This window comes from Merops nubicus, unplaced genomic scaffold (assembly GCF_000691845.1).
Source record: "Merops nubicus isolate BGI_N331 unplaced genomic scaffold, ASM69184v1 scaffold719, whole genome shotgun sequence".
In the NCBI taxonomy this organism is placed as follows: Eukaryota; Metazoa; Chordata; class Aves; order Coraciiformes; family Meropidae; genus Merops; species Merops nubicus.
Window position 1 is genome coordinate 56608 of NW_008628788.1, and position 16539 is coordinate 73146.

Below are 16539 nucleotides of genomic sequence, written 5' to 3' on the forward strand. Positions count from 1 at the left end.
CTGACAACCAGTATAATACCTCACTAGAGCATAATAGCTGGAGCATGTTCTGTCATCTTAATACACTGCAGAAGAAGCACTTGGAGGCTGAATTTGCATGGGTTTGCTTCCTCCCATCTCATGTGTATTATTTCACCAATACCTGTGTATTATTTAGATTTGCAGTGTATTTTGCAAGTACAGAGTCTGTTTCTATGCTCAGTAACAGGGCAGAAGGAGATACTAATGTGACTGAGCCAGCCCAGACTGTCCAGATGATTGGCTGGGTGACATTCAGGTTAACCATTCTGCAGGTGTCTTACTCTAGCGATCAGCTGTCTCTGTTGCACTCCGTGTCCTTTCTGTATTTCTTTTTCCTGTCCCTAAGTTGTAAATCTTTTAGGATACAAGCTCTTTGAGTGTATGTACAAGAACACGAAAAACCCACCTCCCATTACTAGTGTCTGTGAAGTGCATCGAATAAAATGGCTTTCCACTGTTAGTAAAATTAGCTTTGGGTGAGTTTTAAATCACATTTTGTGCTTTGTAGCTGGAGAGATCAATCTTCTAGACAGTGATCTGAATGCTGAAACTAAAGTCAGGCACACCTGGACCCCTGGAGCCTTGATGTACTATGGGAGAGCAGAACTGCAAGCATCTGACCACAGGTAAAGTTCTAATCAAATAATGAGAGAAAGGGCTGCTACGTTAGAATATGTCATACTGAATTGCACCCTCTGAGGTGAGAGACTGAGTCTGGTTGTAACAGGAATTACACCCTTATTCTGTATTCAATATCCATTGGGTGGTTTTTGTTTTTCCCCCATGGTGGGTTTTATACCAGGGCGGCAAGTATCTGTGGTCTGCTACACTGATCTCAACAAGGGTTGGATAAGTTGCAGCAACAGGTATGGGAAACTGAGGGCTTTCTGTTACTTGGTTTCGGAAAGCTCTGGTACCAAAATAAGCTACTCTGATGGACTCCCACTCAGCTTGCTGTGGGAGAGGAGGAGGAGGAGGGTGGGACTGTATAAGTCATGTACATAGGGCCAGGCTCCCTACTCTTCAGAGTAGGGAGGTATTGGGAAGAGCCACTAGAGCCTCCGGTTGGTCCATATCCCTAAAGAGAATCTAGTGGCATGAATGACCTTTCTTTGTTAAACTTGTCCCCCCTTCACTTCTCTGATAACAAGTACCCCTTGAAAGGTCCCTTGCATTCAAATAGTCCTTGTCTCACCCCTCGCACGCCCTATGGGAATTCCACAATAGCTGGCTCCATGCTTCTTGGGGTGCTCCTGCACGCGGGGGCTGTTGTGTGCCCCTCCAGCAAGGGAAGCCCTTGCCTCCTGCAACACGTTTCTCTGCGTCAGGGCTTTGACGTTGCTGTGTCCCACAAAGCGTGGTGGGACTGCTGCTCTCATGGCGCAGGGCCCCGAGGACGCAGCCTGCAGAACGTGGCTCTGGTACGTTGGTTTCCTCCTTCAGCAAGCTTGACAGCAAAACCTGCTTTTTGGTTGCAGGCAGCAGGTTTGCTTTCCCAAGGTTTGTGCTGGAAAAAGGGCTTAGCTACATCTCTGTGACATATGGTAATGCATTATGATTCCCTGTGCTTATAGAAATAGACAACACTTCCTATATGTTGTCTTCCCCATTACTATTCCTTTCTAGCCCTGCTGTTGTTGCTTCCCTATGTTCTGTTAATGCATATTCCGGAGCCTGCTCAGTTGCAAGTAGGAGGCAGCAATTTTGGCATTGTTAGAAGAGCAGCCACCCCCATTACTGCTTTGTGTGTATGTGCAGGTGGAAACCTGAGAATGTGGATTGCATCCACTGAGATGAGACAAGCTATACTCTTTCAGACAGAATTCTCAGTTTTGTAGTTTTAATTTGTAAGTAATGGCTGAAGAAATAAATTTGCAGTGTTGACTGCTTATAATGTGATGGCTTGACATTTGTTTGCTACATAACCACATCATACACTTTAGAATACCTTGTCCTTAGTTTTGGGAAGAAGACATCTTTATGTGGCCTTGTCTAACAGAAAATAATATACTGCTTTCCCAATCTATGGGAGTTCTGGGAGACAGCAGTTTGATGATGAGTGAAGTATCCTGGTATTTGTAGATGGCAGGTTTGCTAAAAGTGTTACAGTTCTTATTTGAATTCCTTTATGGCATGTCCTCCTCACTGTTACAATCACTAACGCTGGGCTTGTAAACAGTGTGCTCAAGGCAAAATCTTCCACTGCAGGAAAAATGAAACAGTCCATCAAACTCTGAACTTCTGCCTTGTATTGCCAGCTGCAGTGCTTTTTTGCAGTGACACCTTAAGTGATTTGTTCCACTTCTCTTTCTGCGTAGAGTGTACATAACACTTCCTTCTAAGGTAGAACAGGCTTAAATATTAAATATTATTTTTTTAAAAATTGTTATGACGTGGTGTTAAAAGCTATCATAGATATGTAGAGTTTAAACAAGACACTTTGTTCTTCACACAACTAAGTTGTTACTGCTCTACTGCTTACCATTGATTTTATATAAGCACTTTCTATTGGGTGATGTTGATCTTAATTTTAAATAAATATTTCTCCTTTGTTTCACATAGGCCAGTGTTAGCTATTGTAGAAGTGGAAGTTCAGGAAGTTAATCAAGCTGCCCGTGAGAGTGTTTTCCAGGAAGTGTCATCTTTCCAAGGACCACTGGATGCCACAGTGGTGGTAAATCTGCTATCACCACTGCCAGAAGAGAAAAATGAATTTCCCGAGGACCTGCGTGCAGAGCTGATGCAAATGTTTGAGGATTATGGCACTATTGTTCTGGTCAGGTAAGTCTGGGATCTGAAATGGCATGTCATCTGTTCAAAACCACACACAGACTGGAAACTGCCTTTTTTGTCCCGACAGGATTGACTTTGTATTAAAAAGCAGTATGCTGAGTTCCTTTACTGCAAATTGGATTCTTCATTAGAAATTGAATGCAAGCATTTGGAATATTTTTTTACCTCTTGGCAACCTCTTAAAGAAATAGTCTAACTGCTCTCTTGGCTGAGTGGAGAGTTCTATTCAGTACAGCACCATAAAGTAGAATCTTTGATGCGAGTCATCACCTTTGGATTCAGGCCTCATTTCCAGGCATTGCTTCTGGGGGCAGGTGCTTGGGGCCCTGCTTCACTTCCTTCAAGGAGGTCTGCTCTCTTACATCACTCTTGCACAGCTACTTTCCTGGCTGGCTCTCCTTTCTTTTGGCGTCATTTTGGTTATTTTTTAATAGCCATGGCTTCTTGAAGTTTGAGAAGGAGAGTGTGATACCTTCTGACAGAGCAGTTTCATTTCATTCTGGTTGATTCTGTACCAGGCTCCAGCATAGCTGTAAGACTTTTGAGAAATACAGGCAAAAAACCTGACAGCTGATTTTGTTTTTATAGGGCTTGATGGTATACTAGTCTTTGGGAACGTCATGTCCTCCAAGGGGAGGGGTGTGCAGAGCCATGGAAGTTAGTACAGAGGGAGTAAGGATATCAGACCAGGTGTCCTGTCAACAGCTGCTGAGATGTTTGTACTGCTGCTTCACGGGCTATCCAGTAAAGGTGCCCCTGAGTCACTCGAGGGAAGATGGGGCAGAGGAAGAAACAGCTCAGCTGGGATTCATAGATCACTTGCTCCTCCCCCAAAAATACAGTTGTAAGAAAAATACAACTAAAACCAAATACATAACTGTATGAAATGGTCATGCTTGCCTTTAAAGCTTTTCATTCAATGGTGAAATAAAATGCACTGGTTTTTCTGCCTTTTTTTTTACTAGGATCAGTGGAGGTCAAATGCTGGTGACATTTGCAGACAGCAAGTCAGCTCTTCGTGTTATGGATATAGATGGTGTCAAAGTAAGACTCTCAAACCTATAAAAATTTCATAATGGACTTCTTAAAAGTGGTTTAGAGAAAAAAAAGCTTAGAATGAGTTGAATTTCTAGGTAAATAAAGTAGCATTTTTTAAAAGAAACTTAGTGCTCTCAAAATCCTTAGCTTTCACAGATGCTGAGGCTTTAAATGCAGTATTTCAGTTTCAGGAGGGTGGGAGGTGACTTTTCCTGGAGCTCCTAAGCAGTGGTTAGTATCTGGCCTCTAATACCACTGCAAAATACGTGGACTCAGTCACTGGCACTTGAAGCGGTTCTCCTGAGATTGTGTGACTTTGTACCGTTGCCAAAGCATCCTCATGATTGTGGTTTGGAAAATTTTTGTTTCTCTTTAAGTGCATCAAATAAAACCCTTTACCAAGCTGGAACAACATGATTCATTTGCCTCCATGGCAGGCTCAGCATTAGCAGTAGGCGTTCACCTCACCATCCCCTGCTCTTCCTTCCCACGCGCATACTCTACAATTCATCAACCCCCTCATTTTTGCTGACAAAACTGTTTGTGATGCTGCACTATAAACTTAACATTGAAGTAATGGCTTTAACCCTCCTTCTTTCATATTTGGTGGATCTATTGATTTGGCTTATTTAATTGATGTAATTTATAGCAAAGACCCAAACACATTTGTATGTGCATAATGTGTGAAGGTGCTGGGAACCTTATTCAGGAACTTTCCAAAGTAATTTTGCTGCCAAAGATGCTGCCTTGGATAGAACTCACCCCAAATGTTGTGGGGCAACACTTACAAGCAGCTGTAGTCTTAATCTATTTAATAATATACTTTGCCTGTACATCAACCATCATATTTGGAATTTCCTGAGCAAAGAGTCACCTTAGAGATGGCAACAGGTATCAAATTCTTGTGTGTTTTATAGCTATTGACTCAAAAATGGAACTGTCCCATACCATGATCACCATCACAGTGTTGCTTTGATGATATTTCGCTTCACCAATTTCTCAAGTATTTCCCAAATACAGCAGCAGTGCTTTCGAGCTGTGAAGCTACTTTTCTTTCAGGAATATTGTTACAGTCTGAAAAGTTGGTTATGGGGACAGGAAGAGTGCTTCCTTTTCATTTAGCTTCTGAAATGAAGGTTTAGTTGAATCAGTTTCTGAAGCAGTTATGTAATGCAGTGGCAGCACTTGCTTATTCTGTTCAGGTGGTCTCACTTTGTGAAGTTGCTTGGCAAAGGGGAAACAATTCTTTCTTTGTGTTAGGTCAGAGGCAGGACAGTGAAGATCCACCCCAAGACCAAGGACTGGCTAAAGGGCCTTCAGGAGGAGATAGCTCGAAAACGGGACAGCATTGCCCCTGTGTCCCCCACGGCAAACTCCTGTCTTCTGGAAGAAAACTTTGACTTCTCAAGTTTGGACTATGACTCTGAAGGTGAGCAGCAGGTTTCTAAGATAAGTTGTGAGAAATTGCTTTGCTGACTTTGGTCGCACAGAGAAGGTACAGTATGAGCTTCAGGGGTATCTTGGTTTATAATGAAGGCACACCTCTTAAAAAGAGGGTTGTAACTAAAGCCATGACCCAGTACTGTGCACTGTACCCAGAACTGTTGCTTGCATCGTCCTGTCAATTTAGTGTTTCAGGGTATGTTCACGAGTGCCACGTGTGGTGTGCTTGTCTGTACAGAAACAAACTGTAATCAAACACACGGGTTACACAAGAAGCTTGCCCAGCACACACTGAACTCATTGATTGGTAGGAGAGAGAGAGAATGCATTTGCTTACTAAACCTTTGTTATGTAATATTTTAATTCAGGTGATATAGTAGAGGATGAAGATGATTATTTAGATGATGCTTTGTGTCAAGACCTAGTAGCAGATGCAGCGGAAGATATGCCTGAGGGCTGTGGACATTTTGCATCCATAGATCCTTCAAATAAATCTGGTCAAAGCCCACGGCTGTGTAAAGGTAAATTATCTGCATTCCTTAAAAGAAAACCTGAAGGTTTGTTGTTTGTTCTCCCCCTGTCTCTGTTTTCCTTATTATTTCTATTTTCATTGTAGGTTCTCTAAAGATAAGTCATCTGTTTTTTATACATGTTCATGCTTAACCCCTCTTGAGTTAGTGATTGTAACCAGGGCCCTCAAGCTTGACAGCAATACAAACAATAAAGCTTAGATCCACCTCCTTTCTAGCCCTGAATAAGGCAGGAGTGCTGAGAAATGCTGGTTTCCTTTTATGGTCAGGAGAAATTACGTCTTTTTATCCCTTTGATGTTGTTCAGCACCAGAGCATACAAGAAGAAATTGTCCATTATCTTCTTATTGGTGAGGGCTAGAGCAAGATTTGGAATCCTGTTGCTTCAGTGATGGGTTTGGCCCTGTCCTTTGAGCAATAGCTGTGCCATTGCAGTCAGGTGTAACCGAGATAGTCCAGGAGGTGGGTGTGTTCATATGACTTACTTCAGAGAAGACTGAAGAGTCTTCTTTGTTTCTATTTTATTTATTTCTGAAGAAGTCAAGGTTCACACAGCTGGTATATTCACTCTTTCAGTGCTTCACAAATGCGTTACCTTTCTTCCTGGCCCCCTGGCTTCTTTGCACATTGTTGTGAAATGACTTGGTAAAGAGAACATAAAGCTGTGAAGAGAATTCAGATAAAAACTCCAGCAAGAACTAGCCAAGCCAGTGGTGGTCTTATGCTGGGATTAGGACATGCTGTGGTGACCAAGTGTTGACAGGCTGGGTCACATATTAAACACTTCATCATGACAGCAAGTGATTCAGTAGCTGTCTTTCTGCACTCTCTCAGAAGTGCTTTGTCTTCTGACATACCAGTGAAAACATTAATACCTTCAAAGGTTGAGTCAGAAGTAGAGTTCAGAGAGATTAAATGAAATTCCTAAGTTTACAGAGACAGACTTTCCAAAGGGAGTGATACATGGCTTTCTTGCCCACCTTGAGTCATAGGCTGGGTGCAGTGTGGCCAGACCCAGAAACCCAGCCCTGAGCCAAGGAGCAATCTGTCATTATTAAATACTGTGAAGCCAATCACTTTGGATTATAGGATGCCTTGCCCTCCAAACACCTCTGGCCTACTGTGTGATGATTCATTAAGCTACAGAGAATTGCAGTAATTCTTTTCACCCACACTAACTCCTCTCAAAAAAAAGTATCACAAGGTAGAGGGAGATTATAAAGTATAGTTTGAAAGAGATCAAGGAGGGGTCATGATCTAATACAACTCAAAATATGATACATTCAATCCATCTTGACAGTCTGTGCAGTTTCAGATGCCTCCTTAAGCTTCTAGTTCTACCTAAGTAACTCCTAATCAAAGGTATGGTGATTTTGTAGCTGGTGTTAGACACAGATGGAAACAATGGGTGTAATGGTGTGCATGTGTGTTCCTGAGGCCAGAGGAGGGCACAGCCTTATAAAACTGATGTCCCTGGGAGCTGTTGCCTAAAACCAGCAGCCTTTTAAGGGAAGGGTTTTTGTCTTGGGTTCAGTGTTACTGCCAGAATTCCAAGCTGTGCATTTGAGTGCCTGCATGACTTCTGGGATCCTACCAGTGAGCCCCTGTCTGCAGCTCAGCACTGCAGATGGAGAGAGAAGGGGTGGGTCAGTTGGGCAGATCAGAGGCTGTGTCTCTGTGGCTGTCATCTGCTGCTGAGTGGGAGCAGGAAACTGTGAGGCAGCTCAGTACTCCCTGCAGAGCACAGCCTTCCCAAAAACAGGAACTTGCCTGAACCAGGAGAGGCTGCTGGTACACGGTTCCTTCACTGTCCTCTCAAAACCACAGGGACGCCACTAAACCCAGTGGAATTTGGAGCCCTGAAGAAGAGAGCTGCATGGCTTGGCAGCAAGTGTTGGGGGTAGAGAACTGAAGTGAAAGCCCTCGCTTCATCAGAGTGGGAGATTGAAGCACTCCCTACTTTTTTTCCTTGACAGCTGTCAGAGAGGCTTAGATGGGATGAAAGCCTCTGTAATAGACTAGTCATGTAAGATGCAGCCAAGGGCTAGCAGATTGAGCCCGCTGTACCGGTTAGGAGATGTTGCTGGAAAGCTAAGATGTGATGAGCGACCCATTCAGACAGATTTTTCTGTGGTATAAAAACAGTTCTCCTGAGCAAGGAGAGTTCTCTGACCCTCAGAGGGGGTTCCTATATTTGGGAGGGAAGAACAAGGGATGGACTATGACTAGCCTTCTTGTGGCTGCCATGGCACAGTTTGAATGAGAACAGGTTGCCACCAAGTCTGTCTGTGAAAAGCTCAGAATCTAACAAGTTGACTAGTAAGCCTGAAATCAGATGCAGGCAGTCTGTGTCAGCAGTCACGTTGTGTTGCTGAGAGATCTAGTTGAGGCTCCACCACTCATAATCACCTCTCTCCTGACCACTCAGATTAGGTGCATCTCCTCACCCAGTGGGTATCTAATAAGGATCCTTTCTGTAATTTCCCTAGATGATGCAGACCTGGCCGATTTGAAGAGGGATCTGGAGGCAAGAGGGGATTGCCACCACCGGGCTCCAAGCAGGTCTCTGTCCATTCCTTCCAGGCCTCGGCCGCTGCAGCCACCGCAGAGGCCTCCTCCTCCCGGTGAGTTTAACGTTCTCTGACCTTGCCTTGGCACCAGCTGGACAGTTTTGCCTGACAGTTCTGGGTGACAAACAAATACCTTGCTCTGAAATGTCAGGCTGTTGAGGTCCTTGTCCTTGCTTCCCAGTCTGTTTCAGTCTGACTATGGCTGCAGTCAGGAACAGGAGAAATTTGTCTTTAGGGTGACAGATATTCCACAACAAAATGCCTTTAGTGAGGATGGAATGGCCCATATGTTTCATCCTAACTCATCACTCAGGTTACCGAGTTGACCAGCCACTTTGTCACAATAAAAATAAATATCAGTAGTTATGCCTGCTGACTTCCAAAGTCACTGAGTGTTTTCTTACAATTGTCGGGGTTTTTTTTTGTTTTTTATGACCTAATTGTGATCTCTCTTTTAAAAAGCTTTGACAGAATACTTATTCAAGACAGGTGTTGTCCTTTCCTGCTTTGCAAGCAATTCTTGCTTGCTTCTCTGTTTATGAAAGAAAAGCCAAGTGGCTTATGGTTTTCATTCAGGCACAAAGGGGAAGTGATGCTCTTTACTTAGGCTCTGAGGTACGCCTGAGATGCTATCGGTGTTCTGCTCCTGTTTTTATGGCTACTTTTTTTTTTTTTTAATGGCTACTGAGTGCTAGCTCAGCACAATCATCTTTGCCTTCCGTATGACAGAAGCTATACATCACATTTTTCTTGCAGCTCAGAAGTCTCTCTTCTGTGTATATTTTCCAGCCTTAAATTAAAGGTTCTGTCAGACTCACTGCTGGAAGATGAGTTCCTTGGGATTATTCCCATTCATTTCTGAGTCTGTTGCACAGAAGTGACAACGGTGGTATCTATTTCCATGCCTAGAATGCAATGTTAATGCTTAGCTGAAGTTATTAAATTAATTAGATGAAAGCAAGACTAACTAGGAAACTGCTTACTGATACAGTTAAAAATGTCAGCATTTTAGTCTGTGCTGAGATTTTTTTTTTCCTCCTTATATTAAACCATTAACAGTTCAGCCCATCATTCCTCCTAGTTTCAAGTGTCTTGCTCTTGGCATTCAAGCAGAGGGACTCAAGGTCCCCATTGTCCTACAGGAAGGTCTTGCCTAGTATGTCTCTCCCTGGAAGGGCAAGAAGAGTGACGGTCTTTTTTATTTATCACAATTTCAAGGCACATTGTGTTTGCTCCACTGCAGATAAAATGTTACACTAGCTCTTGAATGTAAAAAGCTATTTGTGTTCCTCTTTCAGCTGGAACATCAGGCAAGAAGTCCCCCTCAGATGGTTCCCTCTCTCCAGGAAGCAACAGCGCCTGCTCCATCCTGGCAACGGCAAAGCTCTTACCTGGAGCCCCTCAGCAGCCAGTGAGTCCTGACACTCAGCGTGGCCCTGATCTCCCCCATCTACAACAGACACTGTAGACACTGGGCATCACCTACATGATGCAGCTGTCATACAAGGAAGGAAGTCCATCAGATGCCAGAGATGGAAATGCTAACATTAACTTCTTGTACTGTAACACTAGACTGTAGGACATGCAGGACACCTCAAAAATGTTATGAAATTGCCAGGAATTAGAAAGGCCAAAAAGGGAGGGGGAGAGAGAATGGTGCAAGACCAGGGCACTGCTGGTTTATTCCACATGCTGCTTTCTGACAGATGCTAATTTGAATTTTCAACACCACGACAATATGCTTTAATTCTTTTCTCACCTTTTTTTTTTGATGGAGCATGCTAGTGCCCACCCAACATATAAGAGAAGTCTTGACCATTGCCAGCAAGCTGCTAGCCCTCTGAATAGACCCCAGACCAGAATGTGGAAACTCCTCTTGGACTCATTTTTTTTGGATGAGAACCCTAATGTACTGAACAAGGGATGGCTAAGGGTCTAGCTGTGCCTGTCAGCTGGTAACAAAGATGTAATGTCTGCCAAAAGACTCACCACCATTTCTGTAGTATTTATAGATTGTTGAATAGCCACTGCCAAAACAAGCACTTCACAGGTGTGTGAGTTCAGCTGTAACATTACAGGTGTACAAGAAAAAAACAAACAAACAAATAAAAAAACAGTCTTCTCAAGATGACTCATTCTAACGTTGTGGGTTTTTGTTTTGTTTTGTTTTGTTTTTTGAAGCCTAAAGTCCGGACGGGAATAAGTAAACCTTATAACGTCAAGCAGATCAAAACTACCACAGCTGAGGAAGCAGAAGAAGCTATAAGATGTCTTATGGAAGCTAAAGGAGGTAAGCAAAACTTTCTGACTGACTTCTTAAAAATCTTGAATTAAAGCAGGCTGTAAGTGTATTCATCCTTCCCATCATAGCCCAGATGCACATATCTCTCCTCAGAAGCTTACCTGAACACTGACAGACATGTTCTTGCAAGATTATGCTTCGTGTTCTCTGTCAGTTTTGGTAACATTAAACCTTTCCCCCTTCCCCACCTCAAGATGACTCAAGCTGTATTTTTTTGTTGTATGTTACTAGGAAAAATTTGGGTTATTTAGCCTAAAAAATTAAAAGATAAAGATGGGATCTCGCTAAACAGATGGTACCTGTGCTAGCTCAGAGTTGCATAAGGGGTATCTATCTGCTGCTCTGTTTAGTGAACGCTCACTATTCCAAGCAGGACCAGAGAGCAAACCCAGCCATGGGAGTAATAACCTGGATTCTGTTCACCTCTGGACAGCAAGTACAATAGCAGCCTAGACAGAAGCTTGCATCACTTCAGCCTGAAGAGCTGAGCTAAAAAAGCTAAAAGACTCCTCTGCGTACAGGTCCTCTGTCTAACCCCTGGAGAAGAGACCTTGCAAGGGCAGGTTAGAGCTGGAAACTGGCTTAGGTATTAAAACTGAGGTGGTATGAATATACCCTCCAGTGTTGCAAGCTGAATGTTTTTGCTGAAGCTGTATGAATGACAGAGAATGCAGAATGACTCTGAGATAGCTACCTGAGTTTGCAAGGCCCTCAGTTTAGGAAGAAAACATCCTTTTTTTATCTGTAAATAGAGCAGGGGCGGTTTGGAATAATCCAATTTAATTAGAAATACATCATAAAGGCATCTTGACATTTGTTCCTTAGAGAGGGCTGTATATTTGATTTTTAAGTTAGATGGCTCTCCATTAGTCTTGGAATTCACACTAAGCATTCCACTCAATGTTGGTGAGGAAACTAGTTGGGACAGCATAACTTGCAGTCCCTTGTGCTGTGCCCCCAAGTGCCATTTACAGTTCTTCCCAGAGTACCAGACGTGGTCAGTGTCATTATCTTGCTTATCTAGACAGGGAAACCTGGGCAAAAGGAGACTTGGGGCTCGAAATCCAGTACTCCTGAAGTCCCAGCCAGTGTTTTATCCACTTGGCCAAATGGTGGCACAGCACTGCTCTTTTGGCATGAGATTATTTCAGATAGGGGAGTTTTTCCATAACTGCCTCTCACAAATGTGGTGGGTTTGCAAAGGTCTGTGTTTATTTCTAAAACCTACCTTCCTGGTCTGGGCACGTGCCCCTTAGGCATGCACATTTTGGGCAACATGATGGTGAAAGAAATTGCCTTGAAGCCACATTCTGACCAAGCCCAGATGCTAACTGTTTTTTTGCTTTTCAGGACTACAGGAAGATGCAGTAAAGCCTGCTCCAGGTAGAAACCAAACATTCGCCAAGCCCGAGCCTCTTCCCAGCATCACGAAGTCAGCATCATTTCAAGGGTCACAGGCAGGACCAATGCTCGTACCCCATCGCCCACCACCCAAAGTCCCAGCCACGAAGAAGCCAGTACCTCTGCAAAGGACCGGAGCCAAGGTGGAAAGTGTAAGATAATTGCAGCAAAATACATCTGGCCTCCATTACACAGTGTGAATGATGGCAGGAGGCGTGGACTGTTAAACAGTTTGTCTCGAGTCCTGTCACTTAAAAGTTCTTAGCCAGCAGGCTCTAAAAGGATTTTATGTATTGCTGTCACCAAGGCATAAAAATGTGCTAGGAGATCAGGAAGGAAAAAGAGCCTCGAGCTCCTTACTCAGCCATATTCCACTTCTCTATTCATCAGTCCATTCTCTTCTATTTTGTTCTTTTTCTTCCAGTTTGCCTAAAAACTTGTCAGGATTTAAGTCTCATCTCTTCTTTAACAGTGTTTACTTTTGACCACACCATGAGTGGTCTGCTCTGTATTGATTGGAAGCAGCTTCTCGACCAGCGTGTTGTTCTGTGTCCTCTTCAGAAACAGCCAACTTTTCTCACACACCTTACAGTGGGATTCAGCCTTTCACTTTGGATTTTGGATTCTGCTCAAGTTCAGGTTCTTAGAAGTACAAACCTGTAGGTGTTGGGGTTTCAATCTGTCTCTCTGTCAGGTCTCTACAATGGAGATAATAGCTTATCACCTCTAGAGCTGCTAAAATGAGTATTTAATGGTGAAAGCAATTCTAAGTACAAGAGAGAGACAGACAGAAGCTTTTATATTCTTTCTTTGACAGAACCTCTGCTAGGAGGCTCTGTTCCAAGTTGTTAGGACTCCTGCCCTACCTTCCTTTGTAAAGGCATTCACACCCTTTCTTTGCCAGGGACTTTGTGCAATCTCTACTTCACAGATTCAAAAAAGAAGAAAAAAAACCCCAACCAACCAACAAAACCAAAACCCCAGACATTCAATAACACGGAAGGGTCTCATTTTATGCTGTGAACATTCCTAGGGCCTTCCTGACCGGTGCTGAGGGAGTGGCTCTTTTGGTGTTACTTACATGAAGTCTCCTTCAGGGATTTATCTATTGCATGTTGACTCCATCCACAGCTTCCTCCAGCTGAGTGAATTCAGGTGGGAGCTGTGTGCTTGCAGAGGTCTACCCAGTCCACCTCTGTTGTTAAAAAAGCGTGGAATCAAACGCAGGCAACTTAACAGCAGCATATAGGCAGAAGTGGCAGGGGATAGGCCCATCATGTAATATTTTGACAGCATTAAGAAGTCTGTATATTACCTTTCAATACTATGGGAGAGTAATAACTAAAATGCTTTTGCTCAGTCACACAGGGTGAGGCCTCAGAATCAGCTCCTGCTCTCTCGGTCTGAGCTGGGCTTGTTATTTATCAGTCTTTAAATGGTGAATATATGCTGGCTGTACTTTGAGGGTTTCCTTTTAGCTTCCTTTCAGCATCAGTGAGACATGACAGAGTCATTAATGCATCTCTTGGGTTAGCTGAAGCTCATGGTCCTTCAGTGAGCAAGAGATGGGGTCAGGAAGACCTGTTTCTCATGCAGGAGGGAACGGGCTGTAGGAGCCTTGTCCTCAGCTAGCACCCTGTAACCAAGCACGGGTCCAAGGCATGAGGTGTGAGAACAGACCCAAGCAGGCAGAGCATAAACACAAGCAGGCAGAGCCAAGCCTCCTCTTTGTACTGGGTTTGTTTTTTCTTCCCTTGTTGTCAGCGTTTCTCTCTGCCATCAGTAAGATCTGCACTAGTAGTGACTCAGAGTTTAAGGTACCCTTTTTGTTCTCAAATTTCGTGTTCCTTTTCTCCCTTAGGCTACATCTATAGTTGAGCAGTTGGACCAGCAGCCAGGACAGTTTCCTTTTGGCCTGCCAGAGCCCTCTTTGGAAGACGGAGCCATCCTTAGTCCAACCAAGATTACTCCAGTCCCTAAACCCAGGACAGCCCAACCTGGGAAGCTGCAGGAGGGCCGAGGGGGCAGTGAAGGGCAGCCCCCCTCAGCAAGCACGGCCAAGGCCATCGCGTTGCCTCCCCCAAACACTTCCTTTGCCCCAAAGGTGCCACCACGAAGAAAGAAGTCTGCTCCTGCAGCTCTTCATCTGCAAGTTCTCCAGAGCAGCGACAACCCACTTTTTAGCGGGTTAATGTTCAACTCCAGCACCAAGGCTCCTGGGCTCTGCCCCCAGGCTCAGGAAGCTCACGTCCCCACGAAGTCTGTGCTCTCGGGAACAGCGCCCTCTGCCAGCCCAGAAGAGGACACAGCGCAGGGATCGGGGGCTGGCCTGCCCGGCCCTCCTCTTCCAGAGGGCCAGGGTACCAGCTCCCCCCCAGAGAACACCAACCTTTTGGACCTAGACCTGGATTCTGCCTGCCCTCTTTCCATACAGGTGCCATCAGCTGCTTCTCCAGAAAATTTAAAAGGCCCCAGCTTGAAAGATTTCAGTCACTGGGTTACATTTAGTGATGATGAAGACAGCGGTGCGCCGTCAGAAGGGTTCAACAAACTGCCTGTCTTAAAACAAAACCAAAACACCTTAAAGGCAAATGCTGATTTAGAATTGTAACAGGTTGTCCCCTTAATACTCCTATAGAAATCATAATTGTGATGCAAAATAAAAATCTTTTGGACATAGATTTTTATTTAAGGAACGAGATCCTCTGTCCATGCTACATTTCATTTTCATGTTTAAAGATACTGCCCCTGGAGGGAAGTGTATAGAGTATATGCAACTTAACACTATCTATGGCTTGTCTGAAAAAATCTTTATTATAAGTAAGTTATTTCTTTTTATTAATCCATCTTAAGATGTTTTATTTCAGTTCAGGTACAAATCATATGTAAGAACATGTAATGATGTATGGAAAAAAGACATTAAGAAAAACATTTTCTTGTGAAACATATTAATCCCTCTCTGTCCCTCAGAATAAAGTGCCCTTACCTGGCATAGCTGGACTGCTACAGTTATTCTGGAACAGACATCCCAAAAGGGAATGTGTCCCAGTATGACCACAGCAGTAGCACGGCTATTGTTCTGCTACTTAATTTTCTGCTGTGAAAATGAGGCTCAGAGGGTATCTTCCTGTGGATCTTAACTAGGGCCATGCCCTCCTACTTTCCTTGTTAAACTCATTCCTGTGTTCAGAGTAAACTGAAAGTCATAGAGCAGAGCCAGGAGAGGCGGTGCCCAGACATCAGCAAGAAACACCTGCTTTCAACCCAGCCCAAACAAGTGAACCCCCCATGCAACACCAGCCCTCCCTCTATGTACTGTGCTGTCAGTGTGCCTCGCCTGTTCTGGAATGACTGGGGCACCTCTCAAAATATTGCTCCAACCTCCAGTGAGGTCAAAGGCATCCTGAGCTGGTTTGCAAGCCCAGTTCCAAAGCTCACCCTGATTTTTGTTCACATCGAGCCAATGCCCAACAACACACTTTACAGTGAACTTGCACATGGACCACTAGCACCATAAGTCTGTCCTATGCAGGTTCCTGCAACCAGAAGATTGAAAAGATGATCAAGTTTAGTGGTTCAGACTGTGACAGCCCAGCTGGGAGAAACGGGCCCTGTTAGCCATGGCAGAAACTCCAGGCACATGCTCAGTGCCTGGCTTTGCTTCTCCCTTAACCTTTTACCCAGTATTTCACCAGAGCCGAGAGGACCTAGAGGACGAGCGTTGCAGGTGAGCTGTAGGTCACTTACCTTTTTGCTGCTCGGCTCAGAGCAGACTTGATCTTCATAATGAAGCAACCATCTCTCCTTTATTAGCAAGCCAGTCCAAGATTTTGGCGAGGACAATCCATGGTGCCCAGTGTGTCTCTTTCCTGCCCTTGCCTCGCCTACGCCTTCAACTGTACCCTATAGATGCCATTTGTTCAAAGCAGGCAGTTAAAAATGATAAACAGATCACAGCTTGTCATGGTAACTGAAGAGGAAGCATCAAGATCTTTTATTATTAAAGGAAGGAGAGAATTTTTAAGCAGTTGGTGAGGCTGAAAAACCTGCATTTTCCTAATATTTTTTTTTTTTCTCCTCAGAAAAGAAGCATTAGGAAAATTCAGACTTGGCTTTTTTTTTCCATAGGAGCATCAGTTGGCCTGTTCTCAGCTTCCTGGAAACTGGGAATTCAGCCACTTTCTCACCAGGCAGTGGCAGTGAAACAGGTAGGCATATTATGAGTTTTGAACACAAGACATCCTGTAAGATAAGAGGCTGCCTTTGCCTGAGCACCTCCCAGCCTCCTCTGCTCCCTCATCTGCCAGACACCTTAAAAAAACAAAAAGGCCCAAAACCTTCAAAGGCCAAACCAGCAAAACCTGGTGCTAAGCTTCTTACATGAGAGTCAGTTTAACATGGCAGCAGGCTGGTGAGTAATGCTGAAGCAAGGTAGTTGTTT

At 44.1% G+C, this 16539-nt stretch overlaps 1 protein-coding gene across 1 annotated transcript in view; it reads left to right on the plus strand.

Moving 5' to 3' along the window:
• SYNJ2 (synaptojanin 2) overlaps positions 1-14709 on the plus strand; it is a 60779-nt gene extending 46070 nt beyond the window's left edge. The window contains exons 17-26 of the mRNA XM_008946744.1: positions 530-647; positions 2584-2802; positions 3780-3858; positions 5113-5281; positions 5664-5816; positions 8315-8449; positions 9694-9806; positions 10577-10685; positions 12048-12250; positions 13960-14709. Of these exons, the coding sequence (XP_008944992.1) occupies positions 530-647; positions 2584-2802; positions 3780-3858; positions 5113-5281; positions 5664-5816; positions 8315-8449; positions 9694-9806; positions 10577-10685; positions 12048-12250; positions 13960-14709 (2048 nt within the window). The remainder of the gene's footprint in view (positions 1-529; positions 648-2583; positions 2803-3779; positions 3859-5112; positions 5282-5663; positions 5817-8314; positions 8450-9693; positions 9807-10576; positions 10686-12047; positions 12251-13959) is intronic.
• The last annotated feature ends 1830 nt before the right edge of the window (positions 14710-16539 follow it).